This window comes from Pantherophis guttatus, chromosome 17 (assembly GCF_059756535.1).
Source record: "Pantherophis guttatus breed Tessera chromosome 17, ASM5975653v1, whole genome shotgun sequence".
NCBI classification, from domain to species: Eukaryota; Metazoa; Chordata; class Lepidosauria; order Squamata; family Colubridae; genus Pantherophis; species Pantherophis guttatus.
Genome location: NC_142079.1, coordinates 4747501 through 4765000, shown reverse-complemented (window position 1 = coordinate 4765000; position 17500 = coordinate 4747501). Strand labels below are relative to the sequence as shown.

Below are 17500 nucleotides of genomic sequence, written 5' to 3'. Positions count from 1 at the left end.
GGGTGACTGAGAATCTCCGTAGACGTTGATCACAACTGATTTAAGTGCAAGCCAGTTTCCAGTTGCCCCACATTGTGGTCATGTAATTACAGGGTTGTTGAGACAGCCACACTCCATTCATAACCGCCATTCCATTCAGTCTCCTCGTAACTTCGCACAAAAGGGCATGAGCCAACTAACTGTAATGTGGTTTCATCATTCTGCGCTGGGCTGCCGGTCACGAATAGAATAGAATAGAATAGAATAGAATAGAATAGAATAGAATAGAATAGAATAGAAAATATGGAATTGAATGAATAGAATAGAATAGAATAGAATAGAATAGAATAGAATAGAAAATATGGAATTGAATGAATAGAATAGAATAGAATAGAATAGAATAGAATAGAAAATATGGAATTGAATGGAATGGAATTAATAGAATAGAGTAGAGTAGAGTAGAGTAGAGTAGAATTCTTTATTGACCAAGTGTGATTGGACACAGAAGGAATTTGTCTTTGGTGCATACGCTCTCAGTGTACATAAAATGAAAAGATACAAAAGGAAAGAAGGAGAATAAGAGGAGGAGGAGAGAAAAAGGAAGAAAGATAGGGATGGATGGAAGGAAGGAAGGAAAGAAAGAAAGGGAAAGAAAGAAAGAAAGAAAGAAAGAAAGAAAGAAAGAAAGAAAGAAAGAAAGAAAGAAAGAAAGAAAGAATTCTTTATTGGCCAAGTGTGAGTGGACACACAAGGAATTTGTCTTTGGTGCCTATGCTCTCAGTATACATAAAAGAAAAGATATGTTCGTTAAGAATCATAAGGTACAACACTTAATGATAGTCATAGGGTACAAATAAGCAATCAAATCATACTAGGAAACGATCAATATAAATTGTTAAGGATACAAACAACAAAGTTACAGTCATACAGTCATAAGTGGAAGGAGATGGGTGATGGGAACGATGAGAAGACTAATAGTAATAGTAATGCAGACTTAGTGAATAGTTTGACAGTGTTGTGGGAATTATTTGTTTAGCAGAGTGATGGCGTTCGGGGGAAAAACTGTTCTTGTGTCTAGTTGTTCTGGTGTGCAGTGCTCTATAGCGTCATTTTTAGGGTAGGAGTTGAAACAATTTATGTCCAGGATGCGAGGGGTCTGTAGATATTTTCCCAGCCCTCTTTTTGACTCGTGCAGTATACAGGTCCTCAATGGAAGGCAGGTAGGTAGCCATTGTTTTTTCTGCAGTTCTAATTATCCTCTGCAGTCTCTGTCTGTCTTGTTGGGTTGCAGAGCCAAACCAGACAGTTATAGAGGTGCAATAATTCCCCTGTAGAACTGTATCAGCAGCTCCTAATTCAAACTCCATCCCAACATATTTTTTTTCCCCCGTTCCCTTCTAAAGGGCCCCATCCGGCCTCCTCCTCCTCCTCCTCCCAGCGAGGCAAAGTCCGCTCCGAGCTGAAAACCAAGGAACAGATCTTCAAACAAAGGAAAAAGGCATCCAAGCAACGTTTCCTGCAGGGTGGTGGGATGAAGCGCTTAAAATCTCGTAGCCGGCAACGGGTGCGAGAGATGCGCCAAATGGCCTTCGGTCGCGGAAATGTCAAGAAAGGCAAGCTGCGGAAACGGATGTAGAAGTCCAGCGTCTGTCCAGGAGGCTGGCTTTGCGACGGCCGATTCCCACTTTATTTACTGTGTAAACTCTGGGTCTAAAAAAATAATAATAAAAAAGATTAAAAGAACTTCAGCATCCAGTTGCCTCGTTTGGAAGGGCTTCTTATTGTACCACATCTGGTGCTTTCCTCTGTTGTTGTTGTTTTTAAATTAGTTTGGAGTAGAGCGTTCTCTTGAATGATGAGCTTAGAGAAATGCAGATTCAAACATTGGGGGGGGGGAGTTGCTTGATCCTGTGACATGCTAGAGCAGGGGTCTGCAACCTTAAACACTCAAAGAGCCATTTGGACCCGTTTCCCCCAGAAAAGGAAACACCGGGAGCCACAAAAACCCTTCCCGTGCCTGACTATTTCTTGAGCGGCCACAAAACTAGTATATATAGTTGAATTAAATGTTCTGTTTTCTTCTGAAACTTTTCTTTTCTTGGATTTATCCATGGTTGGCCTACCGGGGGTTGAAAAGCTCAATAAATCACATGCCGGTGGGTGTCGCACATTGGCGGTTATGACCCATATTTTGAGTGACAGGGAGCCACAGCAGAGGGGTGAAAGAGCCACATGCGGCTCCAGAGCCGCAGGTTGCTGACCCCTGTGCTGGAGACTCCGTTCCAATTAAGCTAAAGTAAAATAGGAATTCCCTAAAAACAAATGTTTTCAGAGCCAAAGCTGTTGACATCCAGATGTATAGCCATAGCATTTAAGTTTATTTACTGCTTTATAGTGAATTATAGCACTCTAGGAGCAGTTTACAAGGTCAGCCTCTTGCCCCCAACAATATAGGTCCTCATTTTACCGACCTCAGAGGGATGGAAGGCTGAGTCGACCTTGAACCGGTCAAGATTGAACTCCAGGCTGTGGGCAGAGTTAGCCTGCATTCTAACCATTGTGCATCATGGATGGATGGATGGATGGATGGATGGATGGATGGATGGATGGGGAAAAGGAAGAGCAAAGCAATTGCAATAGCATGTAGACTTATATACTGCTTCACGGTGCTTTCCAACCCTCTCTAAGCGGTTTACAGAGTCAGCCTCTTGCCCCCAACAATCAGGGTCCTCATTTTACCCACCTCGGAAGGATGGAAGGCTGAGTCAACCTTGAGCTGGTGAGAATTGAACTGCTGGCAGTTGGCAGAGTTAGCCTACAATACTGCTTTCTACCTGCTGCACATGAAGGAAGGGAGGGAGGGAAGGCAGGCAGGCAGGCTGAGTCAACCTTGAGCCGGTTAGGATCGAATTCCTGGCAGTGGGCAGAGTTAGCCTGCAATATTTTTCTTTACTTTGTTTTTAAAAGTCAAAAGTTCAATGAAAATTGCTTAACGCACTGTAAGCCGCCCTGAGTCTCTGGAGAAAAGCGGCATATAAATCAAAATAAAATAAAAAAATAAAAATTATTTTTTTTTAAAAAGGAAGAAGAAGAATGGCCTAGGCTTGCCTAAGTTTAAGATGGAGATTGGGGAGGGAACTGGGGTACTGTCCAAGGTTCTGAAAACGTGCTGGATTCTACAATCCCATAGTAGAATTGTAGAAAATTGGCCAAGCGTGATTGGACACCCAAGGAATTTGTCTTTGGTGTATGTGATCTCAGTGTATATAACAAAAATACATTCATCAAGAATCATAAGATACATAAAGATATATAAAATACATTCATCAAGAATCCTAAGAAACAACACTTAGTGATAGTCATAGGATACTAAATAAACAATCAAGTCATACTAAGAAACTAAATAAAACAATATAAATCTTAAGTGGACTCATTGAGTGCTTAAGGTTGCAGACCCTGGACCTAAGCTGTAGCTTTTTCCTCCAGCCCCTCAAGGCCACTCCTACTTACTGTCAGAAAGTTTAATTTTCCTAAAATCAGGAGATTCGTAGTGGAAGTTACAGAGGATGTAGTTGGGGTGATACGCACCCTAGAGAGTAGTTGTGACCGGCTGGCTGGTGTACTGGCCTGAGATGGCACCCCTTTTTCTGGCTGTGAAGGTTGCGGTGGCTCTGCTTTGCGGAAATCGGCGAGGATGGACGTTAAATCTTCAACACAAAGCTGCACCTGGAGGGATGGAGAAACAGAGAAGGCGGCCGTTGCTAAAATTGGGATGAGGAAGCGGTACATGCACTGAGTGGTGTGGTGGCCTAGAGGTGGAGCTCTCGCAATCAGAAGGTTGTGAGTTCGATCCTAGGGAGAGGCAAATATTTTTCTCTCTCTGGGCACACTTATTATTTATTTAATTATTAATCAAATTTTTATACCGCCCTACTCCCGAAGGACTCAGGGCGGTGAACAGCCAAGATAAAATACAGATAATACAAATATTAAAAATCCCTTAAAATTATTAAATATTTTGGCTGAAACACAAATGAAAACACCCAATTTATAAAATCACGAATTAAAAATTTAAAAGAGGAGAGTTAGGCCAGGCCAGCCTGCTGAAATAAAAAAGTTTTGAGAATATATCTGCTGAAATAAAAAAGTTTTGAGAATATATCTGCTGAAATAAAAAAAGTTTTGAGAATATATCTGCTGAAATAAAAAAGTTTTGAGAATATATCTGCTGAGAATATATCTGCTGAACAAAACTCCACATTGGCGACAGGAAAGGCATCCGGCCAGTAAATACTCAGCTCCATTCGGTTGGCCAAGACTCTACCCCGCAATGGATTATTATGGGGTCTTTAAAAGAAGATGAAGTAGTACATGCATTATCTTAAGTACTTCAAGAAAAGGCAGACATTTAATCAAATAAATATTCTAAGAGAAATCAGTCCAGACTTCTCACTCAAGACTGAAATGGCCAGGCACAAATTTCTTCATTTTGGAGACCTCCTAGAGAAGAAGTCCATGGTTCTGGAAAAGGTAGAGGAAAGGGAAGACGTCGGTGACCAGCAGCAATAGGGTGGGCTCAAGGATACAGGTAGTCCTCAATTTATGATCACAACTGAGCCCAAATTTTCAGTTGCTAAGTGAAACCTTGATTAAGTCTTGCTCCTTTCTTACCAGCGAACCATTGCAAGTTACATACATATATTGAATTTATTACAAGCCCAGACCAGAAACCAGAACAAATAAAAACACTTAATAAATATACAATTAAAACTTCTAGAATAAAATAATAAATAACTGATAAAATCTAGGATAAAATCCAGTCTTGTCAATTATACATGGTCTAACTCAGTGATGGCTAATCTTTTTGCCATCGCGTGCCAGGAGGTTTGCACGCATGTGTGACCACACCCATAATTCTATGCGCCCCGCCCTGTGCATGTGCACGCAACCCTCCTCCCCCCCCGCTCCTGGCACGCGATGGCCCGGTAGGCCCGTTTTTCTTTCTCACCTGGCCCCAGATCTTCTCTATGCATCTGGGGAGGGCGAAAACAGCCTTCCCCACCCCCTCGGAGGCCCTCCGGAGGCCTGAAACGGCCCATTTCCCAATTCCTGGTGGGACAGGAAGTGACATTTTTTGCTGTCCCCAGCCTCCAGAGCCTCTCTAAGAATCTATCACGGCTCTAACTATACTAAAATCTATGTAGGTAAATTACCACTGCAGTTGGTAATTTAATAACTGGGTCATTAAGCCAATGTGGCTTCCTCTCAGACTTTGCTTGCCAGAACGTCGCAAAAGTGAATTACATGACGCTGCAACCGTCATACATACGAACCAGGTGCCAAGCGCCTGAATTTTGATCACATGACCATGGGGATGCTGCAACGGTCATAAGTGTGAAAAACGGTCATAAGACACTTCTTTGAATGGCGTAACTTCGAATAGACACTAAATTAATGAAAAAATGAAGGTAGTGACAGATGTTATTTTCCTGGGCTCCAAGATCACCGCAGATGGGGACTGCAGCCAAGAAATTAAAAGAGGCTTGCTCCTGGGGGGGAAAGCTATGGCAAATCTAGACCGCATACTAAAAAGCAGAGACATCACCCTGCCAACAAAAGTGCGTATAGTCAAGGCGATGGTTTTCCCAGTTGCAATGGTTGACTGTGAAAGTTGAACCATAAGGAAGGCTGAGCACCAAAGAATGGAGGCCTTTGAACTCTGGGGCTGGAGAAGACTCCTGCGAGTCCCTTGGCCTGCCAGGAGATCCAGCTGGTCAGTCCTAGAGGAGATCAACCCTGACTGCTCTTTAGAAGGCCAGATCCTGAAGAGGAAACTCAAAATACTTTGGCCACCTAAGGAGAAGGAAGGACTCACTGGAGAAGAGCCTAATGCTGGGAACGATGGAGGGCAAAAGAAGAAGGGGACAGCAGAGAACGAGGTGGCTGGATGGAGTCACTGAAGCAGTCGGCAGGCATGAGCTTCAGTGGACTCCAGAGAATAGTAGAGGACAGGAAGGCCTGGAGGAATGTTGTCCATGAGGTCACGATGGATCAGACACGACTTCACAACTAACAACAAGTCTAGGGTTATTTATACCCGGGCACCGAGATCAGCCAAAGGTCAATAAAATTTCACAGCTTGGAGCCATCGCTGCCAAGCAAACATCTTACATTACTTCCCTTTGCAAGATCCATTGTCAGCGTATTAATAATTTAAAACCTCCCACGGTGTGACTTTGCCGAAAGCTAACATCATTTATGGAAGTAACTCTTAAAGCTGACCGCATCTAGTTGGGCTTCGGTGTCCTCTTGGGGCACGTTCATGGGTAACTTCCTATGCTTGGCCACCATCTGGAAAAGGTTCAAAGCTGCCAGCTTGATCTGTCCCAGCTCCAGGGTCTTGCCGGCAGCCGTGTTCTGGATGCAAATCCAGTTGGACTCCTAGAAAATCAAGATCACGTGAAGTGTTAATACCACTTTATAAGGCCTTGGTAATAAGGCCACACTTGGAATATGGCATCCAGTTTTGGTCGCCGTGATGTAAAAAAGATGTGGAGACTCTGGAAAGAGTGCAGAGAAGAGCAACAAAGAGGATTAGGGGACTGGAGGCTAAAACATAGGAAGAACGGTTGCAGGAACTGGGTATGTCTAGTTTAATGAAAAGGAGGACTAGGGGAGACATGATAGCATCTTCCAATATCTCAGGGGCTTCCACAAAGAAGAGGGAGTCAAGCTATTCTCCAAAGCACCTGAGAGCAGGACAAGAAGCAACGGATGGAAACTAACCAAGAAGAGAAGCAACCTAGAACTAAGGAGAAATTTCCTGACAGTGAGAACAATTAATCAGTGGAACAACTTGCCACCAGAAGCTGTGAATGCTCCAACATTGGAAGTTTTTAAGAAGATGTTGGATAACCATTTGTCTGAAGCGGTGTAGAGTTTCCCGCCTAAGCAGGGGGTTGGACTAGAAGACCTCCAAGGTCCCTTCCAACTCTGTGATTCTAAATTCTAAAAGGAGAAACAGGAGAAAAATCCTGGCCTTTTTCTTCAGACATCGTGCTAAGACATCTCCTTGCAGAATGACAGGGCGGGAAAGGACCTCGGAGGTCTTCTAATCCAGCCCCTTGCTCCTACGCCATTTCCCTCCCCGCTCCTGGGGGAAGGATACTGCAAAATCTCCATTCCTACCCCACTCCAGGGGCAAGGATATTGCAAAATCTCCATTCCCACCCCACTCTGGGACCAGCCAGAGGTGGTATTTGCCGGTTCTCCAAACTATTCAAAATTTCCGCTACTGGTTCGTCAGAACCTGCTGGATTTCACCCCTGCTCCAAGGTCTCTTCCAGCCTTATGATTCTATTTTCTATGTTCACTTCGTTTTCCACTGATGTCCTGACCTTACCAATTCAAGGACCTTGGCCCGGGCTTGCTCCAGCTGGCCTTGGAGCTCAGCTACAAGGTTGTTTTGCTGCAAAATCCTGTTACTGCTTTCGTCCAGGTACTGTTGCAGGCACCTGCGTTCCTCCTCCACAGCTTCACGGGCGACTTGTTCTCTCTCGACCAAGCTGACCTGGGTGGCCATCAGCGTCTGGAACCGACCAATCAGCTCTGAGATCTCCTGAAACTGCAGAACGAGAGAGAGAGAGACAAAAAAGGAGGACCCTCTCCAAAACGACTAGAGGTAATGTCAACCCTGAAGCTGACCATTTTGAGGCTTCAGTGTTGCCACGGCTGAAGCTAAGGGAGAGGGAGAGGGGAGAGCAGAGATAGCTGGGGTGAAATCCAGCAGGTTCTGACAGGTTCTGGCGAACCGGTAGCGGAAATTTTGAGTAGTTCGGAGAACCGGCAAATACCAATTCTGGCTGGCCCCAGAGTGGGGAGGGAATGGAGATTTTGCAGTATCCTTCCCCTGGAGTGGGGAGGGAATGGAGATTTTGCAGTATCCTTCCTCTGCCACACCCATCAAGCCACGCCCACCTTTTAAAAGCATTTTTTAAAAGAAGCAGCAAGTGGGTAACCGGGCAATTGGGTGGGCATGGGCGGGGGGGCAGGGATTTTTGCTACCAGTTTTCCGAACCAGCTGCCGCCATCGCTACCGGATCGGGCGATCCGTTCTGAACCAGGTGCATTTCACCCCTGAATTTGAGGCATAAAAACCAGCTGGATGACTTTGGGCCAATCACCAGGAGACGGTGAGTTCTAGTCCCAGCTTAAGCATGAAAGATGGTTGGGTGACTTTGGGCCAATCATCAGGAGACGGTGAGTTCTAGTCCCAGCTTAAGCATGAAAGATGGTTGGGTGACTTTGAGCCAATCATCAGGAGACGGTGACTTCTAGTCCCGCTTTGGCCATGAAAGAAGCCAGCTAGATGACTTTGGGCCAGTCCTTCCCTCTCAGCCCTGAAAAAAAATCTCTGAAAAACTTTGAAAAAATCTTGCCAAAAAACAGTTGCCACGTGTCATCCAGTGGTGGGTTTCTACCGGTTCTCCCCTGTTTGGGCGAATCAGTAGCAGCGGCGGTGAGAGGCTCCGCCCACCCACATCATCAAAAACACTCTGCACATGCGCAGAAGTGCCTCGCGTTCGCGCACTACCAATACCGAACTGGTAGCGCCAGGATTTGAAACACACTGCTGGTGTCATCACTAACTTGAGGGGACCAAAATAAATACCCTGTTTGCCCGAAAATACGACCCAACTGGAAAATAAGTCTCAGCGTGATTTGTCAGGATGCTTGTAATATAAGCCCTATCCCCAAAATAAGCCCCAGTTAAGATTGTCAGCCAGATGGATGCATTTAGTACCGTATTTTCCCCAAAACAAGACCTAACCAGAAAATAAGCCCTAATACATCTTTTGGAGGAAAAATTAATATACTGTAAGACCCGGACTTATTTTTGTGGAAACACGGTACATAAATAAATCACAGAGAAAACCACATAGATCTGGAGTTTATTTTGTTAACAAAGTGTTCCTTTGCCAACCTGAAGAGTTTTCTTCTTCAACCGTCTCTCCAGTCCTGGCCCCTTCCCCTTTACCTCCCCTACTCACCTGCTCCGTCTTCCCCAGGACTTTCTGCAGATACTCAGAGAAAGGCTTATGAGTTTCCAGGCGTCCTTGGAGTTTTGTCTTCGCTGTCATTAACCGGGCAATTTCCTCTTTGAGGTGTCCTGCTTCCACTTCCTTCTGAGCCATCTGCTGCTTTTCCTCTTCAGCTTTTCGCATCGCTCGGTTCCGTTTGGCATCGTTCTCCTGCAAGAGAGAAAATGATCCCGGATCACACCTGAAAGCCCTTCCTCCAGTGGGGTGGATCCCAGCCCCTTCAAATCAAACTACATTTTAAAAAATTTTATTCCCTGTTCTTACGTCTGGAGGCTAAACCATATGATGAACAATGGAGGCAACTCTATACAATTGAACTGAAATCCCTGATATGGCATTAATATTGCACTATACCCATGATGAGCCCTCTCTGTGGGCACTTGAGCTGTTGCCAGCTGCTGTTCTGGTTTCTGGTGCTCCGGCCATGTTGTGTCCCGTCAGCGGCCTGTGCAGATTGTAGCTGATTCCGACAGTGAGGAGGCTGGTGTGGTGCTGCGCCAGCAGCCTGTGCAGCTGGCACTCGAGTCGGACAGTGAGGAGGCTGGAGAAGATGCGGTGCCAGAGGCGGGGATTCAGCCGGTGCCTTCAGAACCTCCAGAAGCTCCCATAAGTGAAGAGGAAGAAGAGGAGGAGCCTCTTCTCGATGCACGGGCGCGCAGAGCTGCCAAAAGGCAGGAGTGGCTCCTCAGGAGGAGCACGCACGCACAATCCGGTTTGGGCACTCAGTGCCAAAAAGACTTGTGCATCACTGCACTATAAAGTAGAATTCAATATAGTTACTGCTCAGGGATAAAAGCTGTTTTTTCGGCCTTTTTGTCCTTGTTTTTATTGTCCTGTACCGTCTTCCAGATGGTAATAGTTCAAAAAAAAAAAAAGGATACCCGGGATGAGATAGATCTCAACTAGGTATGTCTCATCCAGTGGTCTCCAAACTTGGTAACTTTAAGACTGGTGGATGTCAACTCCCAGCATTCCCCAGTCAGCATGGGGAAGTGAATGGAAGTGGAAGTCCACAAGTCTTAAATTTGCCAAGTTTGGAGAGTGTTGATCTAGTCTAACGAAGAGAAGAACTAGAGGTGATATGATAGCAGTCTTCCAATATCTGAGGGGCTGTCACAGAGAAGAGGGGGTCAACCTATTCTGCAAAGAACCTGATGGCAGGACAAGAAGTAACAGGTGGAACATTAAAGAGAGATCCAACCTAGAATTAAAGAGAAGTTTCCTGACAGTGAGAACTATCAATCAGTGGAAAAATTTGCCTCCAGAAGTTGTGGGACAGCCATTTGTCCAGGATGGTATAGAATCTCCTGCTTGAGTAGAGGGTTGAACTAGAAGAACTTCAAGATCCATTCCAACCCAATTATTCTATCTTCTGTTTTCATATTTTATTGTCCCTCTGTGAGGGAGATGGGCGGTTCCAAAAATGGGATAAACAAATGAATAAATTCTGTATTACTCTTCGCCGAAGATTGGTTATACTCCTATCTGGGTTGGATTAGAAGACACCTCCAGTATCTCTCCCAGCCCTAAGATTCTCCGTTCTAGTGCTGAGCTTCATTTCCGACCACAGACCTTCAAGAACTTGTCAAACTTCAGAATGGCCTGTTTGAGTTGACCCTCTTTGTGTTCCAGCTGTTGCCGTCGCTGCTGCAGATGTTCCATCTTCTTCTGGAATTCCTGGAATGGGGCAGGGAGAAATAGAGAAGAGCAGCTGAAGAAAAGATATGGCCAAATGCTTTTGAACAAAGAAAATAAGAAGCTTGACCTTCTTGAAGTCAATAGAGATTCTCAATCATCGAGATCATGGTTGTTCCAAAAGGCAACTGGATTTGGGGAAAAACCAAGACTAAAGCCAAGAGCTCCTACAAAGATGAGGGTGGTCAAACTATTTTCTAAAGCACCAAAAGGCAAGATGAGAAACGATGGATGGAAACTAATCAAGGACTGAAGCAACCGAGAACTAAATTAGAAATTTCCTAATGGTGAGAGCAATTAACTAACGGAACAACTTGTTTGCAGTAGTTGTGGATGCTCCATCTTTGGAGGCTTTCAAAAAAGACTGGACAATCATTTCTCAGAAATGGTGTGGGGTCTCCTGGTCAATCAGGGGGTTGGACTAGAAGACCTCCAAGGTCATTTCCAGCTATGTTCTATAAAATTCCAACTATGTTCTAAGAAAGTCCAACTATGTTCTAAGAAAGTCCAACTATGTTCTAAAAGACCTCCAAGGTCTTTTCCAACTATGTTCTACGAAAGTCCAACTATGTTCTAAGAAAGTCCAACTATGTTCTAAGAGACCTCCAAGGTCTTTTCCAACTATGTTCTAAGAAAGTCCAATTATGTTCTAAGAGACCTCCAAGGTCTTTTCCAACTATGTTCTAAGAAAGTCCAACTATGTCCTAAGAAAGTCCAACTATGTTCTAAGAGACCTCCAAGGTCTCTTCCACCTATGTCCTAAGAAAGTCCAGTTGCCTTTTGGAAAAAAACTTTTGGGATGATTTTCTTGAAGGCTAACCATTTTTTCACCGGCCATATCTTTCTTTGATCTATCTGACCAGGTTCTTTTTTTAAGCTGGTTGAGTGGAGAGTTCTGGGAATCTCTGGAACAGAGCAAAGCAGACTGAACTTTTGATGTACTCCATCCCAGCTGCACCATCACCAGGAGAAGAAAAATTTCCTCAACCATTTCTTCTCGAGAAGGCTCTTTCTCAGCACTAGGTAAAGGTAAAGGTTCCCCTTGCACATATGTGCTACTCATTCCCAACTCTAGGGAGCAGTGCTCATCTCCGTTTCAAAGCCGAAGAGCCAGCGCTGTCCAAAGACATCTCCGTGGTCATGTGGCTGGCATGACTCAACGCCAAAGGCACACAGAACGCTGTTCCCTTCCCACTAAAGGTGGTTCCTATTTTTCTACTTGCATTTTTTTAACGTGCTTTCGAATTGCTAGGTTGGCAGAAGCTGGGACAAGTCACGGGAGCTCACCCCGTTACGCGGCGCTAGGGATTCGAACCGCCGAACTGCCGACCTTTCGATCGACAAGCTCAGTGTCTTAGCCACTGCATCCCACTAACAGCATCTAACAGTACTAACAGCATCATTGTTAACAGTATCAATGATATATAATATCGTTATTAGCACTAACGGTATCATTATTACTGACAAAAAAAAACCATCCCCAGGAAAATGTTTCTCTCCTGAGATTACCGGAGAGAGAATTGTGCAGTGAAAGGAGGACATTTTGCACTCACAAATTAGGTGCAAGAACATCGCATTCTACTTTGGAGGTATCCTTCAAAGTTGTTTTTCTTGGGGAGAAAAAAAAAAACATGAGCAGCAAATTTTCTCATCCAATTGAAGGAAAGCTGATAGAGGAAATAGTAGTAAGAGAATGTTCTTTGCGTGATTTTAGTCGGAAATATATTTTAGTTTCGGCAATATTTTACGTGGGAACCAGCGGTGGGCTTCAAAAATTTTAGCAAGGGGTTCTCTGCCCAGTTGCCGGGTGGGTGTGGCTATGGTGGGTGTGGCCTCCTGCATCATGGTGGGGGGGATTTTTACCCTCCCTGGACTCCAGAGGCTTTTCTCGAGCCTCCGGGAGGGTGAAAATGGCCTCCCCAGGCTCCGGAGGCCCTCTGGAGACCGGAAACAGGCCCGATCTTCCCATAGGCTTGTTTTTTGCCCTCTCTGAGACTCTATGGGTGGGAAGGGAACAGTGTTCCGTGCGCCTTTGGCGTTGAGTCATGCTGGCCACATGACCACGGAGACGTCTTCGGACAGCGCTGGCTCTTCGGTTTTGAAACGGAGATGAGCAGCGCCCCCTAGATTAGCACATATGGGAGAGGGGAACCTTTACCTTTACCTTTAACCCCTGAAATTATTATTACGAAGAACCCTGCTGCCTGGGGAATTCTGGGAAATGAAGTCCACACCTGTTGGTGCCCTTCAGGTTATCCAGATTTACCTCTTTGGTGGCGGAGAAAGTTTTTTCCACCTCTGCCAGTTCTCTTTGCTTCTCTAAGAGGCAGCAAGATGAGGGCAAAAAGTCGTTTTCTTTCTCCGGGATTTTCCTGGAAAGGACCAAATCAAGACGTTTGCAGGTAGTCCTCGAGTTAAAACAACCATTCGTTTAGTGACCGTTTGAAGTTACAGCGGCATATAAGGAAAATCAATATAAAATGTTTTACAGATGGCATATGCTCCCTGAGAAGCTGGCAAAAATGTTTAAAGATAAATCAGCTAAATGTTGGAAATGTCACCAGTTACCAGGTTCTTACCACCATATGTGGTGGACATGTCCAGAAGCAAAAAATTATTGGAATACAATTAAGATATGGCTGGAAGAAATGATACAACAACGTATTGATTTAAAACCAGAACTGTTCCTATTGAGTATCCTGCCGGAAAAAATTAGCAAAGAAAATATTTATTTGATTATACATGAAATAATGGTGCAAGGATTGTTTATACACAGCACTGGAAAGCAGAGAAAATATCTTTGGAAGGAGAAGTAATTAAAAAAAAATTAGATTGTGCAGAAATGAATAGATTGACTTTGATGATTAAAGAAAGAGAAGATTCAGAAGATTTTAAGATATGGAATCAATTTTACTATTGGCTAGAAAAGCGATACAAATAAGTAAATTAATAGTTATGTATAAAAATGCCATAATCAGAATATTTTGTTAGTGATGAATTGTTGTAATTGATTCGATGAGAGAGAAGGCGGAAGAAATAACAAAAAGAAGAACGATTGGAGACAAGACCCTCTTGCTAACTCAACCACTGCAAGTGATTCCCTTCACACAAAAGTGGTGAGAAAGGTTGCGAGATGGGGGCAAGGCTCACTTCACCAACGTCTCGCTTAGCGACATAAATTTCGGGCTCAACTGTGGTCGCAAGTCGAGGACTACCTGTATTGATGGACTGATTGATTAATTGATTTTTGCAAAGGCTCTTAGAGCAAAGAACAGAATAATATGTCTGGAAGGGACCTGGGAGGTCTTCTAGTCCAGCCCCTTTCTCAAGCAGGAGACCCCATCCTATACTAGCATTCCAAACAAATGGTTGTGGTGAAATTCAATTTTTTTTTTTTACTAACGGTTCTGTGGGCGTGGCTTGGTGAGTGTGGCAGGGAAAGGATACTGCAAAATGCTCTTTCCCTCCCCACTCCTGGGGGAAGGATATTGCAAAATCTCCATTCCCTCCCCACTCCTGGGGGAAGGATATTGCAAAATCCCCATTCCCTCCCCACTCCTGAGGGAAGGATACTGCAAAATTTCCATTCTCACTCCAAGGGAAGGATACTGCAAAATCTCAATTCCCTCCCCACTCCAAGGGAAGGATACTGCAAAATTTCCATTCCCACTCCAAGGGAAGGATACTGCAAAATCTCCATTCCCTCCCCACTCCTGGAAGAAGGATACTGCAAAATCCCCATTCCCTTCCAACTCCAAGGGAAGGATATTGCAAAATCCCTACTTCCTCCCCACCCCTGGGGGAAGGATATTGCAAAATCCCCATTCCCTCCCCACTCCTGGGGGAAGGATACTGCAAAGCCTCCATTCCCACCCCACTCTGGGGCCAGCCAGAGGTGGTATTTGCCAGTTCTCCGAACTACTCAAAATTTCTGCTACCGGTTCTCCAGAACCTGTCAGAACCTGCTGGATTTCACCCCTGGTTGTCCACTCTCTTCATAAAAAAACCTCCAATGATGGAGAAAACCCACAACTTCTGAAGGCAAGCTGTTCCATTAGTTAATTATTATTATTTTAATTTTAATTTCACTCCTTTTGCAAGTGGCAAAACTTTGTAGAATCTTTCCCCGCCCACCCAACGACCCCCAACGACCCTTCCCCGGCCTTACATCATCAGCAACTTGTCCCGGATGGCGGCCCGGACCCTCTCCTCTAAATCCGAAGCCATCGCTTCCCCTTTTTCCCCCTCCCCACCAGCCGCCCCGGAGCAATCCCAAAGGGGCCCAGCGAAGCGACAGCTTGCAGGAAAAGAGCGGTCCCGGGAGTTCCCGGGCGGTTGCCATGGAGACGGCCAGCACAACGTTCTGTTGCTGGGGCGACGCGTCCGACGGGCTGGAGCAAAGCCACCCCCCCCTCTCCAGCACAGCCTGCGTTGAACTGAGTTGGGTGGGTGAGTTTGTCAACAACTCGCGGAAAGCCACAACTCGGATGAGCCGAGGGCAAGAGGCTGCGCGTTCACACAACCTGCGAGAAATCCGCAAATCAGCCGGATGATGGGTTGGTTGGTTGGCTCGCCCAGGTTTAAGGAAGGAAGGATCACGACGTCCGCAGCCAACCTCAAAAGCTCGATTTTAGCTCGATGTTACAGATTAACAGAGTTGGAAGCAGTAGTGGGATTCAGCCGGTTCGCACCACTTCGGGAGAACCGGTTGTTAACTTTCTGAGCAGTTTGGCAAACTGGTTGTTGGAAGAAAATCAATAGGGCAGAGAACCGGTTGTTTATTTTATTTATTTATTTATTTAATCTAATTTTTATACCGCCCTTCTCCCGAAGGACTCAGGGCGGTGCACAGCCAAAGATGAAACAACCACATATATAAAATTTAAAAACAATTTAAAAACATATTAAATAATTTGGCCCCGACATCATTAAAACATCATTATTGTATCTGTGTATTTTATTTGCTGGCTGGTCACTGCCCTGAGTCCCTCGGGAGAGGGGGCGGTATATAAATATAATAAACTAACTAACTAACTAAAACAAAAACAACCCATTAAAATTAATGTTTAGGCCAGCCCAGCTTGTTGGAACAATAACGTCTTGAGGGCACGGCGAAAGGCGCGTAGGTCAGGGATCATCCGTATCTCCGGGGGGAGCTCGTTCCAGATCGTAGGTGCCCCCACAGAGAAGGCTCTCCCCCTGGGGGTCGCCAGTCGACATTGTTTGACCGACGGCACCCTGAGGAGTCCCTCTCTGTGGGAGCGCACTGGCCGGTGGGAGGCTATCGGTGGCAGAAGGCGATCTCGTAAGTAAATTACAAGAATAATTTAAGTAATTGTTAAATTACTTGAATCCCACCACTGGTTGGGAGGGACCTTGTAGGTCATCTAGTCCAACCCCCCACCCAAGCAGGAGACCCTCCACCATTTCTGACAGATGGCAGTCCAGTCTCTTCTTGAAAGCCTCCAGGGATGAAGCTCCCACAACTTCCGAAGGCAACTTCTGTTCCATGGGTTGATTCTTCTCACTGTCAGAAAAGTTCTCCATCGTCTCTTCATTGCATATTAAATTTAAATCCTGCCTCTCCCGCTCCCCTCCGTTGGACACCCACCCACCCACCCTTTAAAGGGGTCTAGAATCGCTTATCAAATCGTACAACGGCTTTCGTTCGTACGCTAGAATTCCCTTGCACCCAAAACCAGTTGCAACTGGACTTGAAAAAAAAAGAAAGAAAGAAAAAAGAAAAGGAAAGGGGAGGAGGGAAGAGACTTGTTAGAAAGCCACATCTGTCTGTCCCACTTGCCTTTTGGCTCTCCCCAAACACTGCACACTTACAGCTTGTCCGCTCTTGGGTGACACAGTGGAGCTGCGAAAGAAGGGGCAATCTCACTTTTTAACATCCAGCCCTGTGATGTTTTGCAAGAAGGAAAAAAAAAAAGGAAGTTTCAGACACTCTGGGTTATTTCCTCCTTTCCCTCTCCTGCCGATATTTATTTCGTGTTTGTCCTTTGAGGCGTTTTTAATCGCAGTGAAGCAAGTGCCAAACTTCACCCCTGTGTGAGGTGCACAATTTTATTTATTTTTTTAATTTGCTTTATATGCTGCCCTTCTCCGGAGACGCAGGGCGGCTTACAATGCGTTAAGCAATAGCCTTCATCCTTTTGTATATTTATACAAAGTCAGCTGCATCAAAAGATTGGTAGAATCATAGGAATGCATAATATATGTGGGTATATGTGTAATTTTGGGAATAGGATAGAATAGAATTAGAATTTAGAATAGAATAGAATAGAATAGAATAGAATAGAATAGAATAGAATAGAATAGAATAGAAGGAGAAGGGAAGAAGGAAAGAGAACAGAAGAGAAGAGGAAGAGAAGAGAAGAGAAGGAGGAAGAGGGAAGGAGAATAGAATAGAATAGAATAGAATAGAATAGAATAGAATAGAATAGAATAGAATAGAATAGAATAGAATAGAATAGAATAGAATAACAGAGTTGGAAGGGACCTTGGAGGTCTTCTAGTCCAACCCCCTGCTCAGGAAGGAAACCCTACTCCACTTCAGACAAATGGTTATCCAACCTCTTCTTAAAAACTTCCAGTGTTGGAGCATTCACAACTTCTAGTGGCAAGTTGTTCCACTGATGAATTGTTCTCACTGTCAGGAAATTTCTCCTTAGTTCTAGGTTGCTTCTCTCCTTGGTTAGTTTCCACCCACTGCTTCT

General features: G+C 44.8%; 2 protein-coding genes across 2 annotated transcripts in view; one reads left to right on the top strand and one right to left on the bottom strand.

The window, feature by feature from the left end:
- Positions 1-1722, top strand: part of DDX54 (DEAD-box helicase 54) — a 22715-nt gene extending 20993 nt beyond the window's left edge. The window contains exon 20 of the mRNA XM_060690410.2: positions 1383-1722. Within this exon, the coding sequence (XP_060546393.2) occupies positions 1383-1615 (233 nt within the window). The 3' untranslated portion in view covers positions 1616-1722. The remainder of the gene's footprint in view (positions 1-1382) is intronic.
- On the bottom strand, positions 1591-15050 carry CFAP73 (cilia and flagella associated protein 73). The gene is made up of 8 exons (XM_034404680.3): positions 14944-15050; positions 13042-13147; positions 10653-10757; positions 9030-9230; positions 7382-7603; positions 6262-6420; positions 3568-3705; positions 1591-1689 (listed from the first exon to the last, which is right to left on the bottom strand). The coding sequence occupies exons 1-8, from the start codon at positions 15000-15002 to the stop codon at positions 1666-1668; spliced, it is 1014 nt and encodes a 337-aa protein (XP_034260571.2). The 5' UTR covers positions 15003-15050; the 3' UTR covers positions 1591-1665.
- Between the last annotated feature and the right edge of the window lie 2450 nt (positions 15051-17500).

Coding starts and splice junctions, on each gene's coding strand:
- CFAP73 (XM_034404680.3), bottom strand. CDS start 15,002: ATGGCTTCGGATTTAGAGGAGAGGGTCCGGGCCGCCATCCGGGACAAG. Junction 13,148..14,943: donor CGGGACAAGTTGCTGATGAT/GTAAGGCCGGGG, acceptor GGTCCTTTCCAG/GAAAATCCCGGAGAAAGAAA. Junction 7,604..9,029: donor TCCTGGGGAAGACGGAGCAG/GTGAGTAGGGGA, acceptor CTCGTTCTGCAG/TTTCAGGAGATCTCAGAGCT.